The sequence below is a fragment of the Marmota monax genome, unplaced genomic scaffold (assembly GCF_021218885.2).
Source record: "Marmota monax isolate L192 unplaced genomic scaffold, Marmota_monax_Labrador192_F-V1.1 WCK01_AAM20220418_F8-fsc00009, whole genome shotgun sequence".
Lineage (NCBI taxonomy): Eukaryota > Metazoa > Chordata > Mammalia > Rodentia > Sciuridae > Marmota > Marmota monax.
This window is the reverse complement of record NW_026694710.1, coordinates 23575483-23601903: the sequence shown is the minus strand read 5'-3', so window position 1 is coordinate 23601903 and position 26421 is coordinate 23575483. Positions and strand designations below refer to the sequence as shown.

The 26421-nt window shown below is 42.9% G+C and overlaps 1 protein-coding gene across 6 annotated transcripts in view; it reads left to right on the top strand.

Annotated features, from left to right (window-relative positions):
• Positions 1-8207: 8207 nt before the first annotated feature.
• Positions 8208-26421, top strand: part of Stx18 (syntaxin 18) — a 130178-nt gene continuing 111964 nt past the window's right edge. For 3 of the 6 annotated variants that reach the window (XM_046423456.2, XM_046423455.2, XM_046423454.2), the window contains exon 1: positions 8209-8460. In XM_046423456.2, the coding sequence (XP_046279412.1) occupies positions 8293-8460 (168 nt within the window). In that variant the 5' untranslated portion in view covers positions 8209-8292. Of the gene's footprint in view, positions 8461-10286; positions 10379-26421 lie in introns of those variants that run through there. The other 3 variants (XM_046423457.2, XM_046423458.2, XM_046423459.2) reach the window with 3 other exon arrangements.

The following is a 26421-nucleotide window of genomic DNA, read 5'->3' as shown; positions in this document are numbered from 1 at the left end:
CCTGGGTAACTTAGTGAGATCCTGCCTCAAAATTAAAAAAAAAAAAAAATTAGCAGTGGCAGTGTGTCGACTCACCGTGCACAAGGCCCTGGGCTTTCCTCCCAGTGCTTCCCCCAGCTGCACAAAACCCAACCAACTTTATGCCGTGGTTTGACTGCCCCACCCAAACCCTCGCTGGAATTTAATCCTCAGTGTGAGGTACTCAGGTGGGGCCCAGTGTGACTGTTAAGAGGTGATTAGCCACAGAGCTCCACCCTCAAGAACGAACATCCTTTCTTAGAGCGCAGGGTTAATGAACTAGGGGTTATCTAGAGAGTGGCTCTGCTACAGCAAAGCCAGCTTGGCTATCTCTTGTGAAAGCCCCCCTCCTCCTGTGAGGCCCCACCCTGCCACAGGACTCTACCAGAGTCCCTGTCAGCAAGAAGGCCATCATCAGAGGTGGCCCTCAGACCCTCCCAGCACCCACAACTGTGAGCTGAGTAAATCATGGTAAGTGTCCAGTCTCAGGTTGTTTTGTTGTTGTTTTGGGGTGCTGGGGAGTGGACCCAGGGCTTGTGCATGCTGGGCCAGTGCTCCACCATGGACCACATCCTAGCCCCTTAGACATGCTACCGTTGAAGGAGAAGAGGGACTGAGACGCCCCCTCATCACCCCTGTGCTTAGCTGTAATGATCTTGTACACATTTGTGGACCCATCATCCTTGACCTGTTCCAAGGTAAGAGTCTCAGCTTTGTTTTGTGTCTTCTGCACCAGCACAGTAACCCAGTAGACACCTACTGAGGGGACACCGGAAACATCTAGAATGTGATTTGCTGGCTGGCCGGCCACATGGACACACTTACTAATGACTCTAATTCTCAAGTTCAAAAGTCCTTGCAGGTCCCTGAGTGTCTTCATGTACAGGCTGGACACCCCACCCCTGCCTCCACCACACACTGGTGCGGGGCACTGGACAGTGGGAGGTGAGACTGCTTTCATTTCCCCACCGACTCAGTGCGTGATCTTGGACAAGTCACCTGTTTTCTCATCTGAAGGATGCAGAGAGTTGGCCTGGATGATATTTAAGGCCCTTTCAGTCCTGAATTTCCATAATTCTATGGCTATCTATAGACTTATCTAAATAATCACAAAAACACTACTTCATGCTGGAGAAACACAGTCATAATAAACTAAGCAAAACCAAATGCCCTTCAATATCCTGTTGTGAACTATAAAATGTCCCCTAAAATCACATTTTCCCCTCGAAACAGGATGTAGGAAAAATATTTTGCTATTAAATCCTTTTAAAGTGCAAGGGAAAGCATTTGTTCTGTGATTTGCTGTCCAACTCAATAAAAAGTAGAGGATTCAGCTGTCTTAATTAGGGAAGATACTGTCAGAAAGCAAAGGTGGTGGAAATTCAAGCTGGAAACCGAGATGAAGGACGACAGAACAGAGCACAGGTTTTCTAGAGGGAGTTTCCAAGTGTGTATCGAGCAGTTTATTTCTGCCATCATGTTGGGGAAACCAGTAAAAGATTTTTTACGAGGTGATTTATGAAACTCCTGGGTGGACGAGGAAAGGGCTGGGAAGAAGTTGCAACAAACTCCCAACCCTGAGGGAGCTGAGGAGGGAGGACTTGAACCCTGGTGACTTGGCGACATTGTCATAAGCTGGGTCCTCGAAGGTGGGTGTGCAAAATGGGGTGATACCCTACCAGGTGGCAAGCTAGAAGATTTCAAAGGAACGGTACCTGTGCCTTGACTGTTCCGGAGTCCGCTAGAGTGGACCCTGCAAGGGCAAAGGTTCTGTTTCCCCTGTTTCTGCAGGGCCTGGAGTGTCGCAGGAAGCAGGCCACGAACCTTGTCTGAGAAATGAAAAGAGCCGGTGATCTACCTCCTGTTCACCCAGGAAGTCAATGAGGGGTATCTGCCCATCCCTTATGTCGGGTTACCTCCCTGTGATAGCAGTAAAATGTCCCCCCCGGTCTGTGATTATGTACACTCCATGTCAAGGGTGACTGAGGTTGGGATGGAATTCAGGTTGTTGATCAGGGCGTGCCTCCGCTGGCTTTCTGTTGCTATAGCACATACCTGAGATAAACAACTTATGAAGAGAAAAGACTTATTTGGCTTCCAGTTTCAGAGCTTTTGGTCCATGATTAGCTGACCCATTGTTCTTGGCCTGTAGTGAGGCAGCACATCATGGTGACAGAAGTAGTAGAGCAAACTGCTCGGCTCATGTCTAGGGAGCAGAGAGAGGACAAGGAGGAGACAGGTGGCACATCCCCTTTGAGGACACACCCCTAGTGACCTGAAGACCACTCAATGGCCAGTCCTCTTAAAGTTTCCACCACCTCCCAACTGTGTCACCTTGGAACCAAGCCTTGAACAAGGGGGACTCTGGGGCACATCCAGATGTGCATACAGTAGCTGACCTTCAGAGAGGGACCCCTCCTGAACTATCTGGTTAGACCTAATGAGTGAGGCAGGTTCTGAAATGTGGAGGAAAGAACTGAGGGGCTGGTGTCCCTGAGGCCAGGTGAGCACTAGCCCCACCGTTCCTGGCCCTGGACAGCAGGGTGGGGACATAAGCCTGGGTATGCAGGTGGTCTCCAGAGCCGGGGAAGAGGAGGAAATGGGCCCAAAGCCTCCAGAACAGAACACAGCCCTACCAGCTCCTTGATTTTAGCCCAGAGAAACCCACATTAGACTTCTGACCTCTGGAACCTTAGGACAACAGATCTGTGCTGTTTTAAGCCACTGAATTGTGGTGATCTGTTAGGGCAGCAAGAGTAAACTCACATCCCAACGCTCCCTGTCTGGACCAGAGAAGGACAGGGGTCAAGCGGCTGCAAGACCTGATTAATGTCCAGACACACAAATATGCTCTGCATGAGACTTGGAATTGATAAATCAAGTTAACTCTGATCAGAAGCACACTATCTCAGCCCAGGAGGTGAGGAGAGCTCAGTCATTGGAGCAGAGAAGAAGAAAAGTTGGTTTGGGGAGATAAAAGCTACACTGAGAGGCAGGGACAGAGTTCCCATAGTGTCTTGATCTATAGTCCTTCTGGGGGGCAAAGTGCAAGTCTGCGGAATATACTCCTCAGTCAGGCGAAGGCAGAAGAGCAAGTGTCCTCAGCTCAGAACTTCTGAAAGGTCCACTTTGACCAACTGAAAAACGCAGACTCCCGGTGTTGCCTGACAACCAAATGACTGCTCCAGGTGGAGATGCCAAGGGTGTCCAGGGAAGGAAGCCCCTGCTCACGGGAATCAGGAGTGTAATCGGCATTGCTGCATTTTTTGGACAGAGACTCCAGGAGATGAAGTCATTTGCCCAAAGTCATGGTGAATAGGAAGGGTGGAATTCAAACCCGAGGCTTTTCATTCCAACTGCTGTGTTTTGTGTGGGTTTGGTCTCATTAGTCATCCTCTAGTAATTGCTTTCTGGTCTTCTGTTTTAATAGAAAGAGCTCAAAGGTCTGATAAATGTCACTTAGATAATCTTTAAACATTTCTCACAGAAGAGAAAAGCCAATGTATGATCCAGTTGAAGCCACAGGGGCCTCAGTGTCCAGAGACTACAGACCAGAAGCAGCTGGCCACGTGGAGCAATGGCTTCCCTTTCTGTCTCCAGAGGGCTTTGGCTTCCCCATGCCCACATCTGCGTGGCTTCTGGGGAGTGGGTGCCAGCAGGCTCTGGATGCTCAACTTCCTTTGGGTCTTGGTCTTTGCCCGCTGTCTAGACTGGCAATTCCTAAGTTGTGACTCTCAGCTTCCACTTTAGTAGAGCCCAGGACCACCCTGCTGGTTGTGAGTGTCACTGCTCAGAGAGAGATGGCTGTCAGAGCTTGACTCTCAGGGAGTGCCAAGCGGTATGCACAGTACCCTGAGCTCCCTGTCCTTGCTGGGCTTGGTGCTCCTGAAGACATGTGGTAGCAGGTGATAATAGGAGTTCCTAGAATTGGAGGAGGGGTTATTTCTCAAGGCCACTGCTGATAACAGGAAATGCTACCTGAAAACAGGTCAGTTCACTCTTGTGTCTCACCACACAGGTCGTGTCTTAAGATAATTTTCTGAACAAGTCAAGCTCCTATGGTGATTACCTGATATGTGATTGGCAGAATTCAAACCATAGATTATGCCTGCCAACTTTGCTCTTTCCATCTCTTGAAATTTAGTCACATCGACTCAGGAAGACAGAAGGAGAATCCTCAAAGCTTGGGATCTGTTTTGTCCCTTTGTGAGACTCTTACTGTCAAGTGGCTCCTTATTCTCTCATCCTGTGCCTTCTTTGGAATTGGCTTGCTTTCTGAGCCACCGGGTTCTGGTGGGACCTTGTCATTCACTGACACCCAGGGTGGCTTTGGCTGTGTGGCAAGCATCTGCTTTCTTTTCCAGCACTTGAACGTCTCAAAGTGGAGCACCTTTCCAGATGGACAAGTTCCCTCCCACCTTTTGCACTTGAATAGCTGCTTATGAGGAAAGCTGGAAACAAGAGCGGAGTACCTCCCCCTTTCTGAGTAACTCCCCCTTTCTGAGTAACAGGGCAGCATTTGCTGCATGGACAGTGGCCACTGGACATCCTTCTTGATGCAGATTTCATTAAAGGAGCTCTTGTTGGCACTCTTTTTGGTCAGTTCCAGCTCATTCTTGTCTCTGGCCTTCTATAGAGCATAAGGGAGATATGCTCTGATATGAGAATCATATCTGGTCAGATATGATTCTCCAAGGATGAAGGATAGTGGGGATACCAAAGAGATGGGGCAGGAAAGAACAAGAGGAAGAGCAGCTGAAGAACTTGATCAACACCCAGAAAGATACAGGCCGTAAAGCTGGCTTTGTGAAGGTAATACGAGCCCATACAGGGATTGAGGACCAACTGAAGGCCCATCTGAGAAGGAAGGATGGGAGGGGAAGGGAATTATGGTGTGCATTAGTTTCCTGCAGTTTCCAGATGACAACGAACTTTGTGAGTTAAAACAACAGAAGTTTATTTCTCACAGTCCTGGAGGGTGAAGTCTGAGATCAAAGTGTTGGCAGGGGTATGTTTCCTTCAGAGGCTCTAGCGGGAGAAATGTCCCTTGCTTCCTCCAGCTTCCGGTGGTTGTCAGCAATATCTGGGTGTCTGCACAGGAACTTCTCTTCTCTGTTCTAAGTGTTACGAGAAGTCCCAGAGAGGGGGACCTTGACTTGGGACAAGTGGGGTCCTTGGCATACAGGAGAAAAGAAGATTTAAGCACATGTCAGTTGGAGACACCGATTTATTTATGAAGACACATTCTAGGGAGAATGTAGGCTAACTCAGGAAAGAGACATTTGGGGGGATAAAGAAATATGCATTCAAGGGCTGGGGCTGGGGCTCAGTGGTAGAGCGCTTGCCTAGCATGTGTGAGGCCCTGGGTTAGATTCTCAGCACCACATTTAAGCAAATAAATAAATAAAGGTACATCAATAACAAATAAAAAATATTTTTAAAAAGAAATACACATTCAAGGGAGAATGACGGCCACCTTGACAGTGAGAAACTTTTGGGGGTAAAGCAAGGAATATAGAGTCAAGAGAGAACATGGGCCATCTCCAAAGGGAGAGCTAGCCACCCCTTGGTGTAGGGTGTTATTTATAGAGGGACAGTTGCTAGGGCTGAACTACAGGAGGAGTCAGGGTGGATCACACAATTTTTTGCCAGTTTTTCCACTTGCTCATTGTTCTCAAGTTACTTTTTTTTTTTGGTACGGGGATTGAATTCAGGGGCACTACCAATGAGCCAAATCCATAACCGTTTTTATTTTGAGACAGGGCCTTGCTAAGCTGAGGCTGGCCTCAAACTTGAGATCCTCTGAGATCCTCCCGCATCAGCCTCCAGAGCTGCTCGGATTACAGGTGTGCACCTCCATAGGCTCACTCATTACTTTATGTGAGCAAGAGCATGGGTCAAGATTTCAGGCCAAGGGCAGGAGCTGGGTGGCTCAGGAACACTTGTTTTGCATTTCAGAGGTTCATAGGCATTTCCTGCATTCCAACACACATGGGTACTTTTCTTGTGAAACTCAATCTACCTTTTTCTATATCCTCAAATTCTTATCTCATAAGGACACTTATTGGATTTAAGGCTCACTTGGGTAATCCTGGATCATCTGCTTATTGCAAGAACCTTGACTGTTACATATGCAAGTATGTTAACATTCACGTGTTCTAGGAACCTAGAGGTTGAAGATCTCTGGAGGGGACAACATCTGGCTCACTGCAGAGCGGGAGAATAGAAAGCAGAGTGGAACAAGCCAGTTGGTCAGGACAAGAGGCCTTTAGTTTGTGCACTTTCTAGGAAATCTTGTGTACTTATGGTCACTTGAAACCTCAAGTAATCTGTAAATTTTATAATCTGCTGTTTTGAGCGCACTTGTGTCTCATTTCTACCATTATCTTCTATGTTTTTATTCACTTAAATATTTGTCCCTACCTTTCTGCCCCAAAATCGTACCACACAATACACTATTCACACAAGGCACCACTCACAAGGCAGGTTTGGTGGAGCTCAGTCTTCCTCCCAAAGTCCCCTCCGATTACCTAGTTTCTACTTTCCTGGCCCACTCTTTGGGTCTGGCTTCCCGGCTTTCCCCTAATTCAATCCCCCTCAGTTTATTATGCAGAGCAATTTAACTCTCTTTCCTTCAACTCTGCCTCAGGCCTACCTTTGCATAGCCAAAGACTCATTAATGTCTCCACAAAACAAAGGGCCATTTATGCAAGACAGAATCCTTGTTGGCAGAGATTTTGTAATTTCTTTCTTACTCTCTCTTTCTCATAGATGGAAGAAAGCCATATGGAAATTTATTTTCTTCATACAGTTAGGACCAAGAGACTGCAATCTGGATTTTAATATTCCTTTTCTTCCTCCTTGCTGGTAAATGTATACTTTCTTGACATCTATTTCTTATAAACTTATTTGTTTAATAGACTGGCTCTCAATGTTTTGATCTCAGAACTCCTTTACATTCAAAAATTATTCAGGGTCCTAAGCAACTTTTGTTTATATGGATTTTATCTATTGATATGTATCATATTGAAATAAAATAAAAAACTTAGGTCTTTATTCATCTAAAATCAATGTCTATTACATATCAACATAAATGATATCTTTTTCTGAAAAAATACATTTTCCAAAACAACAAAAATTGGTAAGAAAAATGGTATTTGTATTTCTGCAAATCTCTCTGAAATCTGGCTTAATAGAAGACAGCTGGTCTGCATTTAGTCTGTTGAAAGATCAAAGTCTGGAAAGCACAGCTACACAACTCCTGAGAAAATGAGAGTGAAAAGGCAAATAGCATCTTAGTATTATTAGGAAAATAACTTAATCTTGTTGACCATTAAAACCAGTTTTAATGCACATTCCAGTTGTGCCTCCTCTTTAAGGCCAAGGAAAACATAAACAATAAACCTTGGACTCAACGAGATCTTGAATTAAAACTGAACCATGAACCAAAAATGCAGGGAAACCTAATTGGCTAAACTGTATTCAATTTTAAACAACGATAACTCAAGATGGTACATTTAAAACCGATATAGCAGGGATGAACACCAGGGAGTTATCACTTTTTTTTTTTTTTGCGTCGGTTAAATTTCTACTCATCCCCAGCTCTCCGCTCAGGGATGCCTTCTGTACAGTCTCTGCCTCACCGTAAGTAATGAGCCTGAGAACAATGACATCACCAACGCGGTGGCTAACGTAGCCGGCCACACTGACTAGGAGTCTAGAAACACTCGACACGCGTCTTCCCATTTTATTCTCAGTAAACTCGGAGGAAGGTGCTGGCTTCGTTTTGCAGAAGCGGCTGGTTCTTGGACACCCGCACGGTCCAAGCTCTCCCTGCAGCCGGATGTCGTCGCTCGCTGCCTCTGTCCTGCTCAGGTGAGTCCCTGAAGTCAAAGGTCAAGGGTGGCGCTCCTCCGCATGCCCGCAACCGAAGCGCCTGGGCTCAGTTTGTCAGTCAGGGGACCACGACAAGGGAGCGGGCCTTTCGGCTCCCCGGTCCTCTCGCTCCCGGGGCACACGGAAGTCTGTGCGCGGCCAGGCCACCCGAGGTTCGCAGGAGGAGGAAGGTGCGCCAGCGCGCGGGCTCAGGCCGAGGCAGGAACCTTTCTTCTCCAGCCGCAGGATCTGGGCGCAGGTCGGAACCTTTCTTCTCGCTTCGCCGTTGCCGGGCGGAAGTGTGCAGAAACGGAACGGTCCTCCCGTGGCCGGGTTGTCGCTGCGGTCGCCGGCTGCTGACGTGGGCCGGCCGGTGTGGGGCCGCGGGTGCGGGTCACCATGGCGGTGGACATCACCCTGCTGTTCCGGGCGAGCGTCAAGACCGTGAAGACGCGGAACAAGGCGTTGGGAGTGGCGGTGGGCGGCGGGCCCGAGGGCAGCCGCGACGAGCTGTTCCGTCGGAGCCCCCGGCCCAAGGGCGACTTCTCCAGCCGCGCCCGCGAAGTGGTGAGCCGGTGGTTACGCCGACGGCGGGCGAGAGCGGGCGGACGGCTACCGGGACCCCGGGCCCGCTGCAGACCCGGCCGCGTGGGCGTGGTGCGAGGACGCGGTCCCGGGGTCAGGGCGGTGGCCCGGAGGGCAGACTTGTTTGAGGAAGGGGAGGCCGGTCTGGGAGCCCTGGGAACCCGCCAGGTTCCCGGGTTCCTCGGTGCGGTGAGCTCGCCATTCCCGGAGACCTGAGCCGCGACACGTCCCACAGCGCTGACTTTCCGTGCGGCCTCTTCGGTCGGCTTGTCTGCCTCCTCCCCGACCCACTCCAGCTGCACTTTCCCTTCCCTTTGCCTCCCTCGGGGCAGGACCAAGCACCTCCTGAGACTAGTTTAGAATGGTGACACTGTTACCCAGTCCTCTAAACTGCTGTCTGTCCCTGGACCCAGCAGGGTTTCGTTCTTCCTGACAGCAGGAACCTCCTCCTTCAGGGCAGGGACGTGTTGGCTTCATCTCAGACACATGACTCATGGCATTGCTTAGGAAACGTTCCTTGAATGAATGAATGGACAAACGGTTGTCTGTTTTCCCCACTAAACCAGAAACTCCGTAAGGGGAAAGATAATGTTTGCCTTATATAGTTTAGTATCTTTGGCACCAAGGTTGGTTCTAGTTTTTGTGGGGTCTAAAGCTTATACAGTTCTGCCTTCCTTCTTTAATAAATAAAAATACAGAATCACACAAAAAGGTCCATAATTTTGCAAGGTACAAGTGAGGGATCTCTGAAGTTTAAGGTTCATTAATTCCACAATATAATTCCACATTCACCTCTGCTTGATACATAGTCCAATGCTTGGCACTTTGGGGCACTCACTTTTTAAAATATATGTTAGCACAAATCAATGGCGTTTTTGAAAGGATGTTCAATGATCACATGGGGGATTGGACCAGGTAAATAAATACTGTCCATCAATAAAAATCTGTTCCACATCTACTTCTGAACTAGACTAGTACCATCTTAGAGTAGTATGATATAAAATGATCAATGGAGGACACAGCCATATAAACAAAACAGGTGCAACAAGCCTTACAGGTGTTGTGGAGGGCACAAAGAAGAAAGTGTCAGTTCTGTCTGAGAACCTGGGAAGTTTTTATAGGGGCAATGATATCTGAAACAAAATCTAGGAGAGGAATTGTTGGTTCCAGTGCAGATAAAGTGGGGAAGGGCATCTTGGGCTAAGAGAGTAGTATGCACAAAGGTGTGAGGTAGGCTAACCTAAGTTAGTTTGATAAACATTTGAATGTGAGTCGAATTTGGCACATTTAGATAAATTGGAGTGGAGTAGCAGGCAGTTGGTGGGGGGGGGGGAAGACATCTTGATGGATCTTGGAGATCACTCTGTGGAGTTTGTGCCTTGTCCTAAGGTCAGTGAGAGTTGTATGGTCCATGTAAGCACAGGAGAAGGCCCAATGGACCAGATTTTTGTCTTAACCCAGCAACTATTAGCTGTAGGATATTATTAAGCAACTTGTATGATCCTAGTTTATTTATCTATAAGATGGTCCCTTCCTATTTTTTCTTCCGCTTTAAACAAAAGACTTACAAAACTGCATTGATTATGTGCAAGAGAGAGAGAGAGAAAGAGAGATAACAATAGACATCTCAAAGGGGAACTTCCCAGGTTGAAATGAGAGGACAGCATTTTGACTCTCAGTTTGGCCCAGGCTGTTCCTGAGTTCCTTTAATGGAACTGTGGTATGAAGATCACAGTTTTGGCTTTTGGAAGGTCCTTTCTGAAAAAAACTGGTTTATTAATACTGCACTGTTTTCGGGTCCTGATCAGGTATAGAACTGGGAACTACAGAGGTGAGAAGCGCAGTTTGCTTGGTGAGCCCTGTGGAGAGCCCTGTGACCTTTTGGACCTTTCCCTGAATGGTGAGAGTGTGCTTGAGATTATTTTGAGTTAACAGGCCTCAGGGATAGTGACATGGTACTGAGTGCTGGAATTCCCTGTCCCTGGAGGAAATTATACAGAAGGATGGCTGCTTGTCAGAAATATTTGAGAATTTTGTACCTGTTCACAGGGTTAGACTGCGTGTCCCTGAAAGTTTCAGTTCTTTTATTTAATGAAGTGGGAGAATGTCAAGGCTTGAGATTCTGTAAGTAGGGACATGGGCTGAATTAAATGCAGCCACATCCCTTTTTGACATGGGAAAAACTTGCATTCTCTTGAGGAATTTCGATTTGATATTGTAGCTGTTTTGGGCATTACTCTTCTTGCAGCTCTTCCCTGTTTTCCTTGTGAAACTTACAGTAGAGAGTCAGTGATGGAGTCCTGTGCTTTCACCACAGTCTGGTGTGTCAAGGTGTGGTTGGCATTTTGTTTGAACTGGATTACCTACACATAAAAGTCTGGTTGGGGGCTGGGGATATAGCTTAGTTGGTAGAGTGCTTGCCTTACATGCGCAAGGCCCTGGGTTCAATCCCTAGTACCACAAACACACACACACACACACACATATACACACATATACACACATATACACACACACAAAGTCTGGTTGGTACTAGGAGGACATACTCTATTTTGGGTTTAGCTTCATTGTCAGACATAAGGAAATGTAGCAAGTTATAATAATGCACTTTGCTAACTGCCTTCCTTGAAGCATTGCTGTTATTTCTAGGATACATTTTACCTACTTCAGTTTCAGTTCTTCTATTCCTCATTTTGGACAAAACATGCCTGATGTCAGATTTCCATCTCACTGAATCCTTGTAGAAAGTATATTAAGTTTAACATATGTGTTGAAATTAGATCTTTTTCCCTCCCTCAGGCTGGTTTCTTCTCCATCATTCCTTTAAATATTTAACTTTTATGTTCAGTTTTGCTAAATTTGCTAATATAAATTTAATTTATGTTTTGCATAATTTATATCAGTAATTGGGACTGAAATGCATGCCAGCCCATTAAATTACAAACCAACAGTAATGGCATTTCAGATTTGGGGGGAGGAACTTATATTATTTGAACAACTCTGTGTAATGATGAATATACCAGTTTGCACTGAGAGTTGATTAGTTAACTCACTCGGAGCATGGGACTGATGAAGACCATGGGATTACAAATAGAATTGGGGCTTAGATTCAAATCTGGATTCTGCTACTTAGATATGGGTGAATTTGGGCTGTACTATCTGAGTCTCACTTCTATAAAAAGGGCTTGATTTTACTGTACTTAAACCACAAGCTCATTATTGGGATCTCATGAGATTATGAATATAAGGAAGGATACTGATTCTTCTTGTTCTCAACACTAACTCCCTCCTCTCATGTAGGATGTGTAGACATATTTTCTTCAGTGGCTCCAAGCTGTAGTCTGCAAAACCACTTAGCTGTCTTGTACTTTCGTTGCTTGCTTGTGAAGGAAAGCCAAGAAAGTGCCTTAAGGAGTGAGTGAATCCTGTGTAGGTGCAGACAGCACCTGTGGTGGAGCAGAAGTACTGGGTGTACTCAGAAAGGCGTTTTTGTGCCATGGTGAAACTCTGTCAGCCTTGGCATGTGTGTGGTGAGGGTGCCATTGTTCCTCTCTCTCCCCCCCAGTGGCCACATAAGTCAGTGCTCATTTCCCAGTGGGTCCTTTGACTTTGTGTCCCAGGAGCCATTACCAACTGTTGGACTTGATATTCAATTGCAATCTGCCTGGCATCTTACTTGACATATGGTTAAAACTTAATTGTATGACTAAAGCAGAACCATGGACTAACAAAACAAAACCTTCAAAAGATCTTAAGGGCTGGGGAGGTAGAGTGGTAGAGTGCTCCCACAGCATGCATGAGGCCCGAGGTTCAATTTCTAGTATAGCACACCCCCCAAAAAAAAAAAATTAAAAAAGGAAGAACCTCGAGTTTATCTTGTCCAGGCTTATCCTTTTATAGATGTGAAGGCTAACACTCAGGTAAGGAAGTAAAATGACTGGCCCAAAGTTACACAGCTGAGGTCCTGGAGCACAGCCAGAAGTTGAAGCCAGGTCCTTTAACCCAGGTTGATGTTATTTCACCCTCCTCCCTTAAATATCCACTATAATTTATAAATAAAAAAGTCCGTTGCTTTTGAGTGGCAATTTCTTCTTGGGCTAATAGGAAATGGGACTTGGAGCAGAGACAGAATTTGAGTACCTCTTACAACTTGTATGAACTTGGTAAGTTACTTAACTTCAATTTCTTCACTTCTAAAATAGAGTAGTAGCAACCTTAGAAGGTGGTTAGGCAGATGGAATGAGAAAAGGTATTCTGTGTGGGTCTGAATTCTTTGAGTTGCAAGTGATAGTTTCTTAATATAAATTAATATAACCGGGAAATCCACACTCTGAGCTGATTTCTCTAGCTCTTGTGCATAAACTCCAGGAATAGACTCTTAATTGGTTCTGTTATGATTCTGAATCCTCTCTTGTAGACCTCTGGCCAGAGGGGTAAGTTCTTTAATTGATCAGATCATCATATGTCCACCTCAATCTGTGGCCAATAGGTGGCTTGAGTACAGTGATTCCAGCCTCACTAGAACTGTGGAAAAGGAGTGCTATTTCTGGGAGTAGGGAGTACAAGACAGAAGGCAGACCAACCAGCAACCGTCTCCCTTCCTGTCCTGCCACAGTGCCCGACATGCTTTTATCTCACCTGCTGGTTGTCTTCAACTCCACGGGGAATGAGAACTTAGATCTGTGGGTTTATAATGACAGGCTTTGGGAGTAGGGAAGGGCCTGAGATGCTGAAGAGTGGCAGCTTTTCTCTTACTGATCTATAAAGGTTTCAGAGGCTAGGGAAAGCTGCCACCCAGGTAACCAGGACCCCTGTAAACAGTCCAGCTGCATTTCCAGAGGCAGCAGGGGCTCTGAACAGGAAGTCAGCCGTGAATTGGGCTGCTGCATAATCTTTTTGGGCTTCAGTCACCATGTTAATAACTAGATAACTGTAGGGATTTCTGGTGAAACAAAGATGTTTTGTAAATAAGATCATAGTGATTCTGAGTTGTTGAGCAGGCTGTGTTCAAATCATGCATACAGATGAGAGTTCTTTGTTTATTATGCCTTGCTTTTGTGAAAACTAAATTTCATTTATTTACTTATTTATTCTTAGGAATTGATCTCTAGTTCCTGGCTGAAATTCAGAGTTCTTAAGGTGGTTCAGAGTCAACATGATTTAGTCCACTCCTTCTCTGACCTCGTTTCCTCTCACCTTCCTCTTGCATTTCTACTTTGACTATCCTGGCTTCTTGGTTGCTTTCACTTGCATAAGGCACGTTCCAACCTCAGGGTCTTTGCAGTATTGCTTCTACCTGGAACTCTTCTCCCGGATTCCACGTGGTTTGATCTCTGTTAACTTCAAGTTTCTTCAATCAAGGCCTTCTTTGACTTCCCTGATACCCCTTTTCTTTCCCTTACGATGTTTTATTTCATTGTAAACCTAACATATGGCTATTTATTTATGGTTTATCTACTAGAATATATGCTTCCTGAAAATGAAGGCTATATGTGGTCTGCACTGAATCTGTGGCTTCTAGAACAGTGCAGGGTGTAGGCACTCAATACATTATTTCTTGAGTTAAGTGCTAATCTACTGTGTCTCTTAGCTTTCTCTTTGAGGACTAGATGATCTCTATCCAAGGCTCCCTTCCAATTGTAAAAATGTACACTCCTACCATGAGCCTGAATGCTACACAATATACATTTTCACTTAGCCCAGTATCTGTGGAGTAGATATTACATAAATAGTAGCTTTAATTTTGTTGCTAAGGTTTAGTTCTTCCCTCAAAGAGTTCACAGTCTGTTGGAGAGAAACTGACCTAGGGAGTGCAGTGAATTAGATGTGACTGACAGATGTAACTCTCCTAGCATTAACTTTCCAGGTCCTCCTAATTTCTTTCTCAGGGCAGTGTTGACTTAATTTGGGGCCCAAAGGGTGAGTTGGTACTGCCTGGATTATTACCTAGGGTAGCTGGAAATGTACATTGTCCAAGGACTGAATGTAATCATAGTAAAATTGGGATTTCAGGTAGGGAACATGATTCAAAGAAGCAGCCCCTGGCAACAGACAGAAAAGATAAGTGAAAAACAGGAAAGGCAAGAGATAGGCCAGATTACAGGAAGAGATTGGGAAGCAATTTAGGTCCAGTGGGCAGTTTGCAAACCAAGCATGAGTGTGTTGAATCATAGATCTTAAAAAAAACATGTGGCAGAAACCTATTTGCAAAGAAGAGAAGTAGCTTTGGTTGAAGCTGGGGTAGAGGGCTTGGGAGAAGGTATTCATGAGCCATCCTCTTCTCCTGCCTTCCACTCTTCTTAAGAAACTAACCACAGGACTCAGAAGCAGAGTATAAAAACTTCCACATTGGTGCTTCCAAAGCCTTTTTAGCTTCATGATGCTGTGTTTTTATGGATTGTAATAGCTGAGTGTATACCATAACCATGCTCAGAGACTTCATGATATAATAGTGAGCCCTTTGTATAGTTTGCACTTCTGAATTTTACCCAGGACTTGTGAGAATTGCAACTTTTGAAATTATATTTATTTAGTAATTGATTCATTCCATTATCCAGTAAGCATTGAACATGGGATGTATATCAGGCACTGTGAGGGCACAAAGAACAATGAGACATATGTCCCAGCCTTTTGAAAGTGCATATAAAGGATAACTAACTCTTTGGGAAGAATTCGTGGAACCCTTGGAGTGAGCAAGAATCCAACTGAGCCATGAAGGCTGTGAACCCTGCCACCAGACCTAGGAAGGATCAGTCACATTCCTGGAGAGGGAAGAGTGATCAAGGACAGTGAAGCACACAGCGGGCTGACTGGGGGAGCAGAGGCAAGACTGGTGTGATGAGAGTCATCTATTAGAGTAGGCCAGGGTGAGAGTTCAGGCGCTGGCTGGGAGATGAGGTGGTTCTGGATTAGGTTAGAGGAAAGGTGCAAACTTTGGGTCTGCAGACCAAATCCAGCCCACTGCCTGTTCCTGTAAATAAAGTTTTATTATAATGTGGTTGTGTTCATTCATTTACATACAGACCATGGATGCTTTTATACTGCAGCAGCAGTGTGGTGGCCTGCAAAGGCCTGCAAAGCCTAAAGTGTGGACTGCAGGACCCTTTAGAGAAAGTTTGCTGGCTCTTGGGTTAGAGCATTTTCAGCAGCATAAGGAGTTTGGGTGTTAGGCTCTGAGTTTTACAAGTGAGGCATTAAAGGATTATTCATGTTTAAAAGTAATCAGTAGCAATATTGATGATCACTTTGGAGTGTGACATAGAGAGCTAATTAGGAGGCTGTTGCATTAAGTCAGGTGAAAGCTGAGGAGCCAGTGATAGTAGGAATAGACAGGAAAGGGAGATGAAGTCAGTGCAGGTCAAGTTTCCCTTCTCTTTAGGGCTTGGGGCCAGAAGTATTTAGGATTTTAGAGTTCTTGGACTTGGGAATAATTGAATATACATAATAAGATATCTTGGGGATGGAACCTAACTCTAAAAACAAAATATGCTTTACGCGCATAGTCAGAAGTCGATTTTTTTAGTACACCTGCATTTTGACTACATCTCATAATATGAAGTCATGTGGAATTTTCTATCTGTGGTGTTATACCTGTATTCAAAAAGTTTCAAATATTGTATTTTTAAAGTTAGGAATGGTTAACCTGTATTTAGTATCTAGTAGTTAGAGTCAGCAAACTCAGTGGATAATTAATGGAGTTAGAGTAAGAGGTAGAAAGACTGGAAAATTAAGTCGTATTAAATTCTAATTGCATTTTTTTTTTCAAAATTATAGTTGGATGCCAGTTGCTCACTTTCTCAATTCTAAACAGGAAAGAATAGGTCTGAGAGCCCAGAGGACTTAGAAGCAGGTGGTAGATGACTGCTCAGTGGCAGTGCTTCCTGGCAAATGTGGTTTGGAGAGCATAACTGGCACCCAGTGGGGTTCTCTAGCATTGCTGTATTTAATACAAAATTGATAACTGGTATGTATGCCTATTGTGGGAGATTGAGACCTGCCTCACAGTCCAGCAACACATTAGACCTGATTTGTTGTGGCAGGAAGTACTAGACAAATCTAACTCCTCTGAACATGGATGGGGATTGAGACTCCTGAGGGCTGTGTGGATGCCAGGTTCTTCCAGTTCTTTTCAGTTGTGCTGGCTTTAAAAGGAAACTCGTCTTGGTGGTGGTGGTTGCATTACGTTGGGGAAGCGTGGTTCTTGGAGATTGTTGGCTGAATTCCTCCTTCATTCCAAATAGAGTCTATGGTGGGTCAAGGAATTCTCCCTTTCCTTACTTCTAGTTGGCAGGTATCAGCAGTTCAGCGTATCAGCTCTTAGGGTAGGGATGCTGAAATAGGTTCCCTCAGTGTGACATTTTTAGTGAAATTCTCCCCATTCATGGTCTGGTTTCATATTGGAATCAGATTTGTGTACATGTTCAGATAGAACCATCCATAAGGGCAGCTGTCAATCAAGCTTACATCAGCTTGTAAGTCAGAAAGCAGTTGACCCTCCATATCTGCCATCTGCATCTGTGAGTTCAACCAACTGAGAACTGAAAAGATTTTTAAAAATCGCATCTGTACAGAACACGTACAGACTTTTTTCCTTGTCATTATTCCCTGAACAATACAACAACTATTTACATAGCATTTATATTAGGAATAAAATATTTAGATTTACAATAGAGGACAATGTGCTTAGGTTGTATGCAGCTACTGTGCCACTTTATATAAAGAATTTGAGGATCTGTTGATTTTGGTATCCACAGGAGTTCAGGAACTGATCCCCTGCAGATATGGAAGAGGGATGACTGTACCAGTTTGTTCATTTATTTTGAACACTATAACCAATACTTAGAAGGTTACAAATTTTGGAAAATCAAATAGTTTTTGAGCTTCTGCAATAAGTTGGAAACTCTATTATACCTGATCTCATTTATTTTTTCCCATTTTGGGGGAATAGAAATATAATATTAAATGATTATATAATATTGATTGATTGTATTATATCAATAATATGATTCTAGAATTCATGTAAATTAGATGTTTAAAGTTTCTTCTGTGGAAATCCACATCTGCTCCCTCTGGTGGGTAAAGTATCAGTGAAGTCTGCAGATGTTCATTACAGCTTAAGGTATAAAAACTGTTTATGTTCAAAACATTAGGTTTAAAATTGACTTTAAAAAGAGGTCTGGCTTGGGCTGGGGCTGTGGCTCAGTGGTAGACTGCTCTCCTGGCATGTGTGAGGCACTGGATTCGATCTTCAGTACCACATAAAAAATAAAGGTATTGTGTCCACCTACAACTAAAAAAAAAAAGGAAAAGAAAAAAGAGGCCCAACTTTCCAGTTCTCAAGTCTGGGAATACTATAATTTGCCACCTCCTACAGATCACAGCTAACATGTTTGTTGAAATGTTCTTATGGAACTCATAAGCCACATTTAACCAAGAGAGTCTTTTCACTTCACAGTGTTAAATACATTTCTACCCAATGTGTAGCCAAATGATAAGAAAGCTAGTAAAATGAACATTCACCTTTTCTTGGATATCTTCACCAGCAACAAATCCTGTAGTCCAAGTAGCAGAGATAGGTGACAGCATATCTTAACTCAGAGCAGTTGATAAAGGAATTAAAGAATGTATATTTTGAATTTAAAGTACTTTTTGCAGCTTGGTACTTTTAATGATGTGATCTTGAAGAACTGCCAGGCCTTTTTGAGCCTCACTGTTCTTGTTTAGTTAGAGGATTTGGCTGGATGGTCCTTAAGACCAGTAGGATCTCTCTGTGATTCAGTACTCTTCTCTCTGCAATTCCTAGAATATCTTTTTAGATGCTTTTTGCAATAATAATGCCCTTTGCCTTGTGATATTCTCCCTGAGGCCCTGTGTACTTAGAATTTTTCATCTAGATAAGAAATTTTTTTTGTTAAAGGTGGCATTTTGTATGATTTTACAAATGTACTTAATACTGTACTTAATACTTAAATATATTTCTTACAAATGGGCAGTTGTCTGCAGGATACATTTTCAAAGTTGACTCTCTTTAAATCTGGTTATAAAAGTAGTTAAATGCTCATTAAACAGAATAAGGAAGGACATAAAGTTCATATTTGGTGCTATAAGCCAGAAATATCCATTGTTACAATTTTAGTGTATAAGTCTCCAAACGTTTTATCTATTAAACAAAAACAAGATTTTTGCAATCCTTCTCTTCTTACTCCATCTTCTTTTCTTGATCATTTAACACTATATTATTGTGGACATTTTTTGGTGTCATTCCATATTACTCTGTATCATCAATTTGTTTGGCTGCCTGGCCATTAAAAATAATATCACATAATTGATTTACCTGAATGCCTGTTGAGAGACATTTAGATTGCTTCCAGTTTGTTGCTGTTTTAAACAAAACTTCATTTTTACCAAATTTGTTTCAAATTTTTCATAATCTCTTAAAAAGACAAAAAATATAAATTCAGTTTGTGTTTATTCTTCAATAGAATAAATAGAAAGTTGAGGGAAATTACCACTTAGTTATTTGAAAGTATTCAATGTGTTACAACTTACTGGATGAGCATAGGAAAGCGGGTGACTGGGGTCAGATTAGTGAGGGACACTTCTGGGGGGAACAGACTAGAGAGCAAGTGCAGTTGCGGGGAGGCCATTTTTTCAAGCCAGAGGATGCGAAGTAAGTCCAGGGAGGCCTGATTACAGAAGGCCTTGAGAGCCTTCAGACAAAACCAAGTGTACATACTTCAGTGGTGATCCTGTATCTGTTTAATGACCACTTAAAATGCAATGGAAACATTTAGAGTAGTAACACAAAGGATTTCTAGTAATAACTTTAAAAGAAATGCTGATGACCCAGTTGAACTGCGAAACTTTGCAAACAGATGCAGAGGACGACTAAGTAGAAACCTATTGTATACCTGGAATAGAAGGAAAAGTGTAGCAAAGGGATCAGCTGTTCCTAAATTAATTTGTAAATTTAATACAGCTTGGATCAGAATTCGAACAGAACTTTTTTGAGTGAATCTGAAAGTAGTTCTGAAATTCATCTAGAAAAAAAGAAATAAGAATATCTAATTGATTTTTTTTAAAAAGAGTGGAGGAGGAGTAGGGACACTAGTCTTATCAGATATAAGAACATTTTAAAGCCAAAATATAGTAAAGATATGCACATATGACTTATTCAGGGAGACCTATTAGGCCTGTGTGTGTGTGTGTGTGTGTGTGTGTGTGAATTTTGTTCATATTAAAGAAAGCATTGTAAATCAGTTTAAAAAGAGGAGTATTCAATGATGGTTTGGGGGTAGTTAGCCCTTTGGGGGGCAAAGTTTGTTTTACATCCTTACCTCATAAGAGATACATATGAAAATAAATTTATAAATGGACTACAGTTTGTAATTATAAAAGCAAGACTGAAGAAAGTGAAAAGGGAATGTTGTCTTACCTTGTAGAAGTGGGAGGTCTCTGAGTAAAAGCAGCAGCAGTTTTCATGATAGTCGTGGTGGTGACTGTGGTGGCAGATAGCAGAGCTGCCACTTTACATAGAGATGCCTAGCATTTTCCCAGGTAGAGAGAAATTATTAGGTAAATATGGCTTACCAAAGAATATGTCATAACACAAAAATAATTGCTTATATTATTATTATAGGTTATAATTAAAACTATGTATACAAAACCAAAAACAAATAATAAAGAAAAAAAGAAGGCTCTAGGTGTAGAAATACTGACTAGAAGGAAATATACCAAAATGTCAAACATGGCTACTTCTGGGTGATTGGTCTATGGGTGATCTTTTCTTCTTCTGTCATCCAGAATTTATTTAATGAACACATACTACTTCTGAAATGAAAACAAAACAGAACAAGTAAAGCTCCCAGCAGACAAGTTTTTACTTGTGGTAGGAATTGGAGAATTAATAGCTTTTGATTAGAAAAATGTCATGAGTAAGCAGTATCTAATTATATTTAAAATGTGCAGTGGAGGAGACCCTATTTAAAGGAAGTCTGTGGTAAAACCTTTTGTAAAGGGAGTAATTTTCCTGTAACTCAACTGGACTTCCAATTTAGACTTTCTTAACTTATACAGGAAAATCATCCACAAATGTTGGGTTAATGTCTTAGCTTTCTGGTTGTCATTCTAAAAATAATAAACGATAATAATAGCTACCACTTGTTGAACATGTACTCTACCTGGCTCTGCTAACAGCTTTATAACTTATTTGACTGTCCTTACAAGTTAGGTTCCATTACTCCTGAAGAAACCGAGGTTCAGAAGGCTAAGTCGCCTTCCCAGGTGATGTCCCTGGTGCTGTAAGATGGTAACAATGTTGAGAGCTTGCCTTGCCCTTGATTGACTGCTATTGCTGCAGGCTCTTGGAAGTGAATGGATTTGCCTGGGCAAGCGCTGCCCCGGCCTGTGGAGCTGCATTCTGCTTGGCATTCTCTGGTGATTTGCTCTTTTGTATGTTATCACATCATTTGCTGTTTTTAATGGCACATTTGGTACATAATCACACACATTGAAAGTTCTTGGCTAGATTTGGGGAAAATATTACTACTATTGAATCAAACATTTCTTTCTTTCTTTTTTTTCCTCCAAACCAAAAATTTTATTTGTTTCTGTCTTCCTATTTTTTCCTGTTTTTTTAATCAATAATTTCCTAGCAATAATACATTTTGCATAGAATGTATTGAGGTATGCTTTTGGGGAAAAGGGGAAATGGTTTGTGATTTAGTTAATAAAATTACTGAGAAGGAAGGAAACCCAATTTGTAGATTATAGTCATTTGAAAAAGTGTAATTCCCTTTTCTGCCTTTGGGATAGTCAGGCCCATGGAGAGCTATGGTGTTGAGATGGCTTTTTAGAATTGTTCAGTCACAGCAAAGGGCCTGGCCTTTTCAATTACTGCACTGGCCAACCTTTCAATACTGGCTTGCCCCAGAGAAGGGCCCTAATGTGGGATGCAACTTCCTTCAGCACAGGACCTTGAGACACACAGGCTATGATCTGTCGTCAGCAGTTAGGTCTAGCAGTCGGTGGAGAAGGCTCTATCCTGAAGGTGTGGTCCTACACTACCTTTTAGCATTGTTGTAAGGATTGAATGAGATACTATCTGTGAAGCTGCCAGTATTGTATTTGGTATATTCTTGATACTCAGGAAACGCAATCACTTTATTATCACCTGTGTGTTGAGTGTCCACCTATGAAAAAGGAAGGCACTTAGATTGGTTTCTCTTTATGATAGAAGGGTCAGTCTGATCATCAATATGCTTAGAGCCCAGAAAGGAGCATCCATTTTGTAAATGTCTATTGAGCATCTAGTATGGGATATGCTTGTTTTGGTTCCTAAAGGGCAGAGCAAAGGTAAAAGACACAGAACCTCTGCTTTCATGGATTTATAGTCTAATGGCAAACTTATAGCAAGCAAAAATACAGAAGCATACTTAGAGAGTGATAATTTCACACTCGTATACTTAGAGAGTGATAATTTCACACTCGTATTAACTCGTATGTCTAAGATATCCCCATAAATAATTATAGAAATCTTCAAAAGAGGAACTTTGGAAATTAAGATGGAGAGATCACTTCTGGGTGAGGTGGAGAGGAGACTGGGAGGAAAGGTGGCATTTGAGTGGTCTCTGAAAACCCATACGTTTTCCACGTGTGGGAATGAAGGGGAGAGGTAAGCCAGGCACACGGGGCAGAGACGCTGAGGGTGGGAAAGCATGGGGGTGCTCAGATGAACGAGGAGCTAGCTTAGTGGGAAGACCACGAGAGGAGGCATGGCGCATGTCATGTTGTGTTCTTTGACCCTTCTGGGTCCACTCTGTCCTCTGGGCTCTGCTCTTGTCGCAGGAGGCAGGTCTTCATGGATTGTATGGTGGGCTTTCATTGCCCTTGGCTTCCCCTGGGGTTCACCAGTGGCAGACTGCAGCAAGAGATCAGAAGATGGGGAGAGAGTTTTTGCATCCATAGCCCATAGTTAAGTGTCCAGGATTTTTTCTTCTTGTATGTCAGTCATCCTGTGGGTTGGGATGAGATAGCCAGTAGGCTGGATCCACCCAGCAGTGGACAGGGCCACATTGCATCCCTCCTCGGGTGACCCTGAAGACAGTGAGAAAGGGAAGTCCTCCCCATGGCCATAACTTTGGACAATTTATCTCTGTCTTTTTATCTAAAGTGGTTTCTGTATGAGGTGTATTTCTCTCCCCTGTTTTCTAGCTCAGCATTGCAGTTGGAAAAGTCAAGTATTTTAAGCTCCAACATACTTTTCCTCAGTGATGTGGCAGTTCGTATTTTTCTTCCAGATATGACCAGAAAGGTTAGAGGTGGTAAGTGGCTCTGTGGCATGTTGACTGTAAATCTGAACTGAAATGGAATCTGTAACCCATTATCAGATTCTGAATCAAGCTGCTATGTCCTTCTCCAGTTTTTGTTTTAGTGGAAATGTGTGTTTTTATTCTGTCCAATAGACAGTGTACATAACTAATATTAAAAGGGAATTACATAAAGAATACTTGATATGAAGGAGACTAGTTAAGTACTTCAACTCCAAGGGATCTCATTAAAGTAATAAGGAAATTATATTTAATTTTAAATGGTAGAAAGATTTTTTAAATGTTATTGCCATTAAGCCTTTATTATCCACGCTCAACCTTATTTTGCAAGTGAATTTCCAAAGGACAATTCATCTTTAAAACAGGTAGAAAAGAAATATCCTTGCAAAATGCATAGTTTTATGTCTTCTTCTTAACTATGGAAAGAAGCATACTTTTCCAAAGAATAGAATGTGATGGTTGATTGGAAACCTTTGGAGTTACAGGCTTTTAGCTCTACCTCTTCTAATAAGAAAATATATATAAGAATGGGTCCCCAAATGAAGGCACGGAGGGATACTTTAGAGCCCTAATTGACTCCAGACACAAGCTGTGATTTGTAAGCAAGCAGTGACAAGGGGAAGTTAAATCAAAATTAAATTAAGGGAAGTAAGGGGAAAAAAGATATCAAGGAGAGGTGATGAATTTTCTGAAAGCTTCTAAAAACTGCCTGTGGGTAAGTGATTGGAAATCTGTGAATATATCTCAGTTATGTCAAAAATGAAATCTGGAAACATTTCAGTACTTGCAAAGATCTTTCCTCATTTTTAGAAGTCTTTCTTAATATTCATTACTTGGTACAGCTCAATCAGCACAGGCATATTTGCTTCTATACTTTTCTATTGATCCATTTGGCAATAAAGTCATTATCTCCCTTGATGTACATGAAATGATACTTTGGCAGGATTGGTTTTTCTGTTTTTATTTTGGCATTTTGATGTTGTAGTTTGTGTAAATAAAATTTCTGGGAATCAGCTCCTTCACGCTTACTGCCGTTTTTGCAATTGTTTCTGTCATTGTCCCTTTTCATGGCCAACCCTGCCAGCTAATGACCAGGCTGAGGGGACAGACGATTTGTCTCACTCCTTTGCAGCATGAAGCACAGTTCAGCACATATATGGAAGTGAGTTAAGTGAGTAAGTGCCTGTGTCCTCTCTCATCCGTTAGTGGAATGAGCTGTGTGGACTCAGTCCCTGATGTCCTGAGCCTGGGCTGTCGCAGCAGTGCCAAGCCCTCCGTCTCTTCCCTGCCAAGCCACAACACAGAGAAGGCTGCTTTCATCACATTATTTTGGCTCAGAAGCCTTCAGTATTGCTCATTTCCCACATAGTGGATCCTCAGATATCTGCTTGGTGTCTAGAGGCTCCCCCCTCTTCCAGGGTTGAACCCCACATTTCTCCTGCCCATCCCCTTCAGCTCTGACGAGACTGCGATAGTCGCAGTACCCTTGGCCTCCTTATCTCCTTGTCTTGCTGCATCTGTTCTTGCCTGGACTGCTGCCCCCTTCGCTTTCTCAAATTCTTACCTTGAAAGGCACATTTTGGCCTATACTAGTCTCCTTCTGAATTCTAACTATTGCTGCCTATATCACTTACTAAATAAGGAACTATATACGGCCTGTGACACCCTTTGTATTGTTTTGTGTTACTTAATGGTTACCATGGCCTGGCTTGCTGCTGTTGGAGTAGTGCTATTGCTATTGCTTCCCACATGATATTGTTTACTTTAGGGCATGGGGGATGGAAAAGGAGAGCAGGATTCCATCCTGCTGTTGGTTTATAGTGCCTGCAGTGGCTTTTATTTCTAGTGGTACTGCCTTTAGACAGGACAGGGTCTGTATCTTTTTCATCTTTGTATGACTTGAGCCTAGCACAGAGCCTGGCCCTTGACCCACTTTCATTACACAGTACTGGAGTAAATGCTTGGGGAACTCCTCAGATCTTGGTTCAGTTGTTTGACCTAAAACTGAAAGAATCGGCAGATATAATTTTCCATCTTTTAAAAGCCATAAAAATCCAGTTTTCTTTTAGCTTTTTTCATCATTAACAGTTCTCCCTCAAGCACTTCTTCTCCTTTGCCTGCCTTCAGCTTCAAACTGAAATTTAAGTCAATTTCCTCTTATTCTTTTCCCTGTGAAATTGGAGAACAACTGTTTAGTCACCTCCTTATAAATAAGCCTTCAACAAGTTAAATTGCCTCTAGGACTTGCTTTCTCCAGATTAAATTATCCCAAAGTCTTTTCTTTTTTCTCATAAAGACCTTTTTAAAAAGAAGCATTCATTATTTTTTAATTTATTTTTCTAGCTCTTTATAAAATTTTATTTCTTTCATAAATGTACCGCAGGATGTCCCTGTAAGTGCCTGATTGATGCTGTCTGGAATGGCAGTCTTCTTTCCACATCTTGAGCTGCATTCTGTTTGGATTTTGAAGTGTGCTGTTAGCTTTTTCCCCTCCCTTCATAGCCTATCCCATTTAACTTAGTACTCACTCCCACTCACCATTTTTCTACCATTTCTTCAAATATGTAGCTTGATTTTTTTTTTTTTCCCCACAAGCATGAACTTGCTTTATTGGGAGTCTCATGGTAACAGGTTAGAGACCCCAGTGCAAATTGGCTGAAATGATCAAAGGACTCGTTGGCTTATCCCTGGCTGGATTGGGTGGACAACACAGTGTTACCATAGGCCTGTTTTTTTTTTGTTCCCCTGGTCTGCTTTCTATAATGCTGCGTCTCTTTGAGCACCTCAAGGCCTTGCTTTGTGATAGCCAAAGAGCTGTGAGGCTGGCAGACCCCACCTTCCAGTATTGCCCTAGCAGAGGGAGAGAGGAGTTTGCTCTTTCCTTGTAGTACTTGCCCATATCTTGGGGGTCTGTGATTTTTACTGACTCAAATTGAATCATATGCCTATCCTGAAATCTACCCCATCTCCAGAGGAAAAGGCTTTTTTGCCTACCTCAGTCTACTTTGGACCCAGTTTTGTAGCTGGAGCAGTGTGTCACTTCCCCTGAGTATGTGTGGCAGGGAATTGAGACAGGATGATTTTCAAAGGAAATTAGGGGGGCTCCTTTCTCAGAAGGATGGGAACAATTTATATGGGTGGCCAACAAGAGATATGCATACATTCAAAGTTGTGCCCCTTCACACTGCTCTAGACAGGTTATTAAAATTGCTATGAACTGAGAATTTCTCTGAAAATAAGTTCCGTATTCTTTTACTCATCATCACTCTGTTTTTTGAGCATCCACTATGTGCTGGGCATGTTAAGTAGCATACAGATGTGAGTGAGATACCACTGACTTTGAGAAACTCAGAGTCTAGTGAAAAGATAGACTTAAAGGCAAACAATTAATCATGTAGTAATAAGTGCTGTTATCAGAGTGTAAGGGGAGGGTGCATTCTCAATTGAATCTTGAAAGGTAAAGAATGCCTCCTCCCGGATGGGAAAGGAATGACATCAGCCTGAAGGCCAGAGTGAACCCCAGAAAGCTTTCACTAGGGGACTGACACAATCAAGTGTGCTCATTCTGCTGGTCACTGGTGGATTCAGCAGGGTGAGAAGTGGATCAGCTGCAAGC